Genomic DNA, 8,888 nt, shown 5'->3' on the forward strand with positions numbered 1-8,888 from the left:
ATAATGTCAACAATGAAACACTCATATAAAATGAAAGAAAAAAAAAAAAGGAAGCGATTAAGGTAGAAAATATGTGACAGTGTGACAGTGAATGACATAACTTTAAATTAACGGGCATGACAAGGAAAAATAGGGCTTTGTTTGTGGTTGGTTAAGGTATTCGTTTTCCAATTTTTTTTTTTACTTAATTTGTAAAACATTTGAGGATAATATAATGGAGATGGGAGGCTCCCTCTCTTGCTATGACCTGGAGGTTTAGACAAATTCTCTTCATAAGGTGGATAATGTCCTAGAAGTAGAGAGAATTGTTAAATTACCAGTTATTTGAAAAGTTTAAACTGATAGGAAGAGGTAACTTTAATCACTTAACCATTACTAACACTCTCCCTCACGTGTGAGCTCAAACTCCCTTTTAATAGGTGAGACCAAACACGTGAAATATTTAATTTAAATGAGGGGGTGATTTAATGGAGTCAATGTTAAATTACCAATTGTCCTTAAAGCTTAAATTGACAGAAAGAGATAAATTTAATCACTTAATTATTACTTTAACCATTTGAACCAACTAAACATGAGGAAAAAAAAAAGGAAAAGAAATTATAATTAAAAGAGAAAGTGATTTGATGCATAGTAAATGTAAGACAGCTGATGGTAAGATGAAACTTTTTCATAAAAGACTTTTTAGTAGTTAGCAATGAAGAGTTGTTGGGCTGGCTTAGACATTGATGGTTGGGCCCGAAATCCGGCAGAACAAGCGGAGGCTTATTTGGATGGGCCTTTCTTTCGACAGTTTGGTCTGTCAGCCCATGGCCTGCACCAATATATAGTGTATATGTAATTAATATGAAGCAAAAATTACGTTAAGCAGTTTGTCTTCTTCTTAGTTAAAACTCATATTTTGCTTTTTGATTAGGTATTTTTAAGCAAGCACTATAATATATGTATTCTTTTTTAATTTTTTTTTTTTCACATTTCTCTTTTTTTTTTTTTTGGTTTCTCTCTTGATGCTTCGAGAAAACAATAAAAAATATTTAAATGAAATAAAAATTTGTTAGAATTTGCATTGAAAAAGTAGTAGGTAGAGTTAAAAATGATGCGTTTTGTTAGCTAAAATACATAATATTGCTCGAATTTCCCCTTTTGTGTAAAGTAGTAGGTAGGTAAAGTAATTTTTTTTTTTCTTTCTAAATTTTTGATAAGGGTATTTTTGCTATTTTAGGTACAAATGAGGTGCATTTTCATTAATGGTTTAAATTCAAGTTTAAATGTACGACGTATTTTGAAGGCTATAACCTAATTTTTTTTTTTGAAAGAGAAACATTTTATATTCATTCATTGATAAAAAGTCACGAGTAAAAAATTCTTACAAACAGAGCAAAACGCTCTGAAGTAAATCATAGTCGAAACTAAAGTTACAGTTGTCACCAACATACCAAATCAACCATTACAAAAACATTAACTAACCCAAGACTAATCATCAGGTTTAATATTATATCTGCACTAAAACATACATCATCCAATACATAAGTAGCATTTATTTCTTGGCCTTGAAAGCAAAGAACCCCAAGTCAATACTCATCTTCTTCGACCCAAAAGTTTGATTATCGATCACATTCACAACCCAAAGGCCATAACCTAATTAACTCATGAGTATTGTCACTTCATTTCTAACCCCCCGCCCACAAAAAGAAAAAGAATGAAATTCTGGTGAGATTAATTTGGTGGGTTGAAGAAGTGGGGTATGAATGATATATAGGCCAACTCTCGTCCTAATTAATAAAGTGGGTAAATGTATTCAAAGCCACATTTGTTTCTCTCTCCATAACCAAAAAAAATAGGTTACGTGCCGCACTTCAAACCAACCTTGGGTTGCTGTCACTTTCCTTACAAATTACGACCCATCCAAACGAGTCATTAAATTTTGTTGACTATCATCAGTAAGCAAACACGCCTTGTTGACGTGGATGCAAACATCCCTATTCTTCTTCTTCTTATTATTATTTTTTTAAAAAAATTAAGATTGATCTAAGAACGAATTGAGTATGTTAAAAAAAAAAAAGTAGTAAGAGAATAGTAAGAGTATGTTTGGGATTGCAATTTTGCAAGAATAATTTGCGCTTTTACAAGATATCGCGAAACCTAAGGCGTTTGGTATATATTGCGATTTAAAAAACACTTAATTTAAAAAAAAAAATAAAAAAAATCCGTGATTTCTATAAGCAATGTAGGGGATGCTTATTTGAATAGGCGTGAATTAAAACCAAAATCACTATATCGCATAACAAATATTTGAAAAAAATACTTTTTAAAATGTTTTAACAAACGCCTTTGCGATTTCAAAAACGCAATTTTTAAAAATGCACTTATTGAAACCGCAATCTCAAACAAATCCTAAATAGTATATCTTTTTAAAGCAACGCTAGAAACCACATTTTAATTCTATAGCTAAACTATAATTATCCTAAAATGTTAATGTATCAGTTCCAACCAACTTTGGATAAATTAATTTTTAAAAAAATTAGAAGTTAGTTGGAATTGCCACATCAACGTTATTATAAGATAGTTATAAAATAAAAATTTGGCATATATATAAGTCTAACATTACTCTTCATTCATTTAAAACTACAATCTTAAATGGACCCTTAATGTTATGGAGACGCCCCACCCCACCCCGCCCCCTCCGGAGCCTTATACCTGAAAAAGTTGCACCACAAGCCTCTCCGATCGGCTGCAGCGCAGTACTCTAGTTTGGTCAGAAAGATTGGACCACCTCTAATAGAACTTATATGTACACCAAAAGAGGCCCCATCAAACGCAACTACTCTCATCTAAATAAATGAATGATCGATGATCATGAAAAAGAATGTTCAAAAGTTGGTCCTACCATGTACAGGAAGGTGCACTTTTGTGGTTGTGGCCATGAATCCCGTGGTTAACATAATTGTGTATGTAATTTAGGTCTAGTGTCTTTATTCCTTATTAATATTTGTCGTTAGAGTAATCTAGTAGGAAGACTTTGTTTCTCTAAAGATAATGTGACTTTTAAAATTATCATTTGGTTTAGAATCGATTACTATTGTAGAAGCCACGTTATCTTTAGAGGGACAAAAGAATGACCAAAAAGTCTTCATTCTAGGGTTACGCTAAAAAAATTGGACCCCTTAATAGACCCTAGTTTTGTATTTGTTGGATTATGGGTTAGTAAGCCCAAGTGGCAAACGCGTTAAGCTCAAAATTAGCCAGTTAACCCAAGTGCATCCTACACCGGTATAGGGAATTAATTTTAAAGTCATTATCGTGTTACATGAATGTTAAATTGTTGTATTGGGTACCATCTGTGATACGATTCTAGTTAAAAGGGCAAGACGTACCTTAATTACGGCAAACGTGAGATGGATCACAAGAAAAACTGTTGTCACAGTAAAGCCGTATGTTGTATTGTTGACAGTTAATGCAATGAGAAGTGTAGAAAAGCACGTTAACTAATTTACAATAAAAGAATTGGTGTTCATTTGGAAACAGAGGAAGCTCTTTTGAAAAACCTTTATTAAAATATTATTGATGAATTGATAACTATACGAACTAAAAAATATGTTTTATATGACTACAATGTTAAAAATTAACGGTATTAACAAAATATGATTTTTTAAAAAAACCCCTTAAAATAGAAAACCTAAAAACCCTAAATTAGACAAATTCCAACCGTTCGAATGGTACACACATACAGCCACCGTCATCTGATCGGCACTTGGACTGAAGCTTTCTATCTAAATCCATGTGGACCATATAAATCAACCTATTTCTGATTGATACATTATAATTTGTTTAACCTCCAACGCTAGATCATCAATCATCCGATGTAATTTGTGTGGGCATTTGAACGGCACGTAAGCCTATTTAAATGAGCTTATTGTGGATAGGGGTGAAAAAAAAAGCCTGTTAATCGTAACAGTCTAGGCAGTTAGTAAAATTTACTAACCGCCTCCGCTAACTGCTAGGCAGTTAACCGGCGGTTAGCTGTTAGTAACTCTAATAACCGCTAACTCTTTTTTTTTTATTTTTTTATTATATATATTTTAAAAAATTATTATTATTATTTTTAAAACGATGTCATTTCTATGGTAATACGATAATATCATACTACATACGACATTTTTATATATATATTTAAAATTTTAAGCACAAAAACAACATTGTTTCATATATATATATATATATGATCCGCGTGTATACTAAATAGCATTGATCTAGTGTGATATTAAATTTTCATGAGACAATCATAAATAGCACTCTAGAAGTGAAATGGAATAGACAACCTCTTGCAACAATCAATATATTGTCTCTGCAATGGCCTTGTTGCGCAAAGATTACACACCAACACAATTGTCGGCTCAAATTAACTACCTCTTCCCATACTTCAATATTCATGCACGAACCCTTTTTTTTTTTTTCACTTGCTAGTAGATTTCTCAGGTGGATATTACAATTTTGTTAAATAAATGTCATTGCATTTGTGATTCTTTTAATTTGCACAATTGATATATATATAATAATAATAATAATTTTGTGGTAAGAGTTGTAATATCCCAAATATTGTTTTTAGGGAGAAAAAAAAAGGGGCGAAAAATATACTTTGACGGTTTGACCCCCCAAGCTACCACCATAATTTTTTCTTATTTATTTATTTTATTTTTCATTTGTGCCACCAAACTATCAAAATTGACATTTAAATAAGTCAAATTGCTTGTCAAAATAGCCATTTTTATCAATGTTAGACATTAAAATTGATGAAAAAGTGGTCACGTGACCACATTTTCATCAATTTTAAAGTCTAACATTGACCAAATGCCACAAGTAATGCTATACATCATTCTCTCATTCTCTCAAAACTTATTGAAGGGATCCTCTCCGGTTCAAATGCTCTTGTAAAAGAGAGGACATTTTTGTCCAAAAAAATGTAAAATGACAAAATTGCCCTCTCATTTACAAGAACTGGCTCCTCTCCACTTTATTTGAACCGGAGAGGATCCAGTTTTAAAACTTACATGGCGTGGCCTCTCAAACCAAAAAAATCAATTTCCATATACCATTAAATGCTATGGGAAACCAAGCCGCATAGTTTTATAAGAGATGAGAGGGTAATGAAGGGATGATGAATAGAATTACTCAAATACCACTTTTTATGAAAAATTGGTAGTAGTCAAGGATGCAAGGTATATTTATCAAAGATATTATCTATATATATATATATATATATAACAGAAAAGAAAAAAAAAAAACAGAGGGGCAGTTTTGTAAGTTAGCAACTAAAATGGAAAGAAAAAAAGGAAAAAGAATGGACCCAAGCCATTAAAGGCTTTGAGAAGGAGAGACAGAGGGTTCAACTTCAAGGAAGTCCACCTGCCTTCATTAACTCACCTTGAATTCACTTAAATGCAGAATTCAAGGATGACACTGAAACACCCTCGCTTTTTTCAACTTCTTTCTTCATCACTCTCATCACCGGTTTCCTCCTGTTTAATGCTCCCAACCCACCTCTCCTTCCCTTCATTTATGCTTTTCTTTCAACCTAGCTATTTCCTCTCTCTCTCTCTCTCTCTCTTTCGTACTCATTCATACCCTCCATGATTCAATCACTCACACCATACATATGAGAATAAATGTTAGAATGTAATTGGTGAAATTGTTCTGATAATTTCATAACTGCTTCAATTTTTTGTTTAACTATTTCATCAATTATAGACTTTCGGTCTTTGTAGTAACAGTTATAGTATCCTTAACACCAAAGAGTTACAAGAGAAGAGAGGATTCTAATCAATTCCCATTCTTGATCCGAAAGAAAGAGAGAATAGGTGATCCTAAAACCGAAAAAAGTGTGGGCTTCCCTAACAGCAAACAAAAATAAACTAAATCAGTACATAAATAATTACAAATGGTAGAAAACGGGTTAAACGAGTGACTCAGTCTTCTCAGGGAGCTGTGCAAGGCCGTTACAAAACCAGAAGGGATACAGATTAAGACGGACCTATTTGATCAACCTCCACTTGGAAATAGCAACAATCACCTGAAGGAGGCTGAAATCGAAGATGCGCGCACTATCATAGTCCGATACAAGGACTGTAGAAGAGAGATGATCCATCACTAAAGCAGCTACAAAAGTCAAATCTCCACTGGACCAACAAAACACAATAAAGCTAGCGGAGAGATAGTAACCCACAAAACAAACAAGCAGCGAAATACAAAGAAATTAAGCTCGATAAATATTGTGAAATCTAATCTTGATACTCTTTTTTTCTTTTTCTGTTTTTTTCACTCAAAACGGAGAAGATCGTGTTCAGATATTTTATGTCATCACTGAGCTAGGGTCCCGTTACCAATTCATTTAAAGCTGGTGAAATTTGGTTGAAACCTTTTAGGTCTTATCCTTGAGGCATTTGCTAGATCTTTTGCCGAATAAAGAAAGTTACTCCAAAAAATCCCATGATATCTCATTTCTTTAATTTGCTGTTTGTACTCCGTATTTTGAGTGATGATGCCATGCACCCACCTTGATTTATAACGAACAAGTTCAACAAGTAAAAGAAAGAAGATCGAGATAATATATAAATAAAAGTGTTTTTTTTTTTAATTATATATATAACAAATTAATGAGTACATAATTAAGGGTATGAAAAGTTCAGTACGTACGTAGTTGAACTTCAATTTTTGAAAACATTATACGTACGTAGGTTGGAGGATCGATGTATATATATATATATATATATATAAATGCGTACGTAGGTTTGATAGGTTGAATAGGTCATCAGTTGTTGTGTTGATGTAGTTATGTTATAAATATAGGGTTGAAGGGGGTGTTGAGAGCTTTAAAAGATGTAGTTCTTTGAGTGACCCAATTGTGGAAGCAGGAGTTATTATCCATATTAAAGATCCATTGCATTCAAGGCCTTCCTTCAACTGTATACAGACTCCTCACATTTATTGAACCCTTCCCACCCCTCTCTCGCTCACCGCCTCTCATTAATCCTTTTTTTCCTTTGCTCCATCGATCGATCTTCCAATTTCCATCCATCCTTCGATCTATTTCCCCCACGTAAAAAGCAATATTAACATGTTGCTTATTTCATCCAAATTGGTTACCCTTTAATTCAATATTTCCCTCACCACCCACCCTTATTTTATATATATATATATATATATATATAGCTCTAGTAATTGATCCAACTTTCAACCACGTACGTCATGCATTCATAGTTTACTTGTATTATTATTATTATTTATTACTAATTAGATTTTGTGCTGCAGTTTACAGTAGTTGAACTGGCCTATATATAATATAACCACCTTTTTTCACCATATTCCATCACTCTTGTGTAAGAGAGAGAGAGAGAGAGAGAGAGAGAGAAGAAGAAGAAGAAATTAAGCTATGGTTTCCTTGCAACCAACCCTTTCTCCAAGCCGTAGAAAGGCAATCTCATCTGATCAGTATGAGAATTTATCGAAGAAGAGGAAGTTACAAGAGGGGTTTGCAGCACAAACCCAACAAATTTTCGAGAAGCGATCGAAAGGAGGGGAATCCACAAAATTCTCCACGCTTGTTGATATCGAGCTACACCTTGACACCCCTTTGCCTTTGGAGTGGCAACGATGCCTTGATATCCAGGTATATCTATATATCTATATATATCATCTCTCTCTCTCTCTCTCTCTCTCTAAGCATGTCATTGATTATATATTCTATTATAATATTGAGTTTAGAATTTTGTGTGCAGTCGGGTCAGATACACTTTTACAATACGAGGACCCATAAGAGAACATCAAGGGATCCAAGGAGGAGGAGCTCTGATGATGATGATGATGGTGGTGATGATGTTGGTGATGATGATGATGATGATGATATGAGCTTAGAGCTGCAACTGAACCTACCATGCGAGTCACTCAGAAAGAGCTGGAAGCCTGCTGCTTCAAGTCATGAGCCGTTGATGATCATGGAATCCAGGAGACAAGATGATGATCAGAAGAAAAAGATGGGAGCAGGGGATGATTATAACCAAGAGATGATAGCGACTGTTTGCACGCGCTGTCACATGTTGGTAATGCTGTGCAAATCCTCCCCTGCATGCCCCAGCTGCAAATTCATGCACCCACCCTATTCAAGACAAGCTCTACCCTCTTGTGCTGCTACAAAATAAGAGCGTCTTTTAATAATTAGCTTTAGGGCTTTTCGCATCGATCTGCTACCTCCGGTCCTCCAACGTACCTTCCTTTTTCTTCTTCTTCTTCTTCACAATATTGAATCTGTCTAGCTTTCAAGGCAAATTAAGTATCTTGCATAAATAGTGTAAATATACAAAGTGCTTTTATATATATATATATATGCACCTTTTCCAGTCTGTATTTACCATGAAACATATATATATATATATATATATATATATATATATATAATTGATTTGAGTTGTTCTTCTCCACTTCGATGATGATGATAATAATAAGAATCTAGTCAATCTGAAGAGCCCCGGATTCACATACACATGCATATATATATATATTGCAAGGACCACCATGAGAATCTGAACCATAGTACTTTTATGTATATAATTCACCTTTCCTATTGGCTATATGGACCCCATTTGGTTAGATGACTAAATTTAAACAATCCCATTAATTAATTAATTTCTTTTAGTGATAATTAACCAACGATGGAGAAGATGAGTACTGTAGCTGATCATTGTAATTAACTGACTTCAGTTTTTTCTTTTTATGTTTTTTTTATGGCTAAGATTAACTAGTTAAATTAAGCTTAGTTTACCGGCCGTCCTACGTGTTGAGCCACGTGGGCTAGCTTGTGGGGGAGTTGAGAAGTAACCAAACGCAACTCGTACAACCAG

The 8,888-nt window shown here is 33.7% G+C and overlaps 1 protein-coding gene across 1 annotated transcript; it reads left to right on the top strand.

Annotated features, from left to right (window-relative positions):
* Nucleotides 1-6,920: 6,920 nt before the first annotated feature.
* Nucleotides 6,921-8,392, top strand: LOC132189891 (protein CURLY FLAG LEAF 1-like). The gene is made up of 2 exons (XM_059604722.1): nt 6,921-7,660; nt 7,770-8,392. The coding sequence occupies exons 1-2, from the start codon at nt 7,424-7,426 to the stop codon at nt 8,187-8,189; spliced, it is 657 nt and encodes a 218-aa protein (XP_059460705.1). The 5' UTR covers nt 6,921-7,423; the 3' UTR covers nt 8,190-8,392.
* The last annotated feature ends 496 nt before the right edge of the window (nt 8,393-8,888 follow it).

Source organism: Corylus avellana, chromosome ca8, assembly GCF_901000735.1.
Source record: "Corylus avellana chromosome ca8, CavTom2PMs-1.0".
NCBI classification, from domain to species: Eukaryota; Viridiplantae; Streptophyta; class Magnoliopsida; order Fagales; family Betulaceae; genus Corylus; species Corylus avellana.

What these genes read in the sequence shown, in the direction of transcription:
- LOC132189891 (XM_059604722.1), top strand. Translation starts at nt 7,424, where the DNA reads ATGGTTTCCTTGCAACCAACCCTTTCTCCAAGCCGTAGAAAGGCAATC. An exon ending in AACGATGCCTTGATATCCAG is followed by an intron (nt 7,661 to 7,769) that starts GTATATCTATAT and finishes TTTTGTGTGCAG; the next exon opens with TCGGGTCAGATACACTTTTA.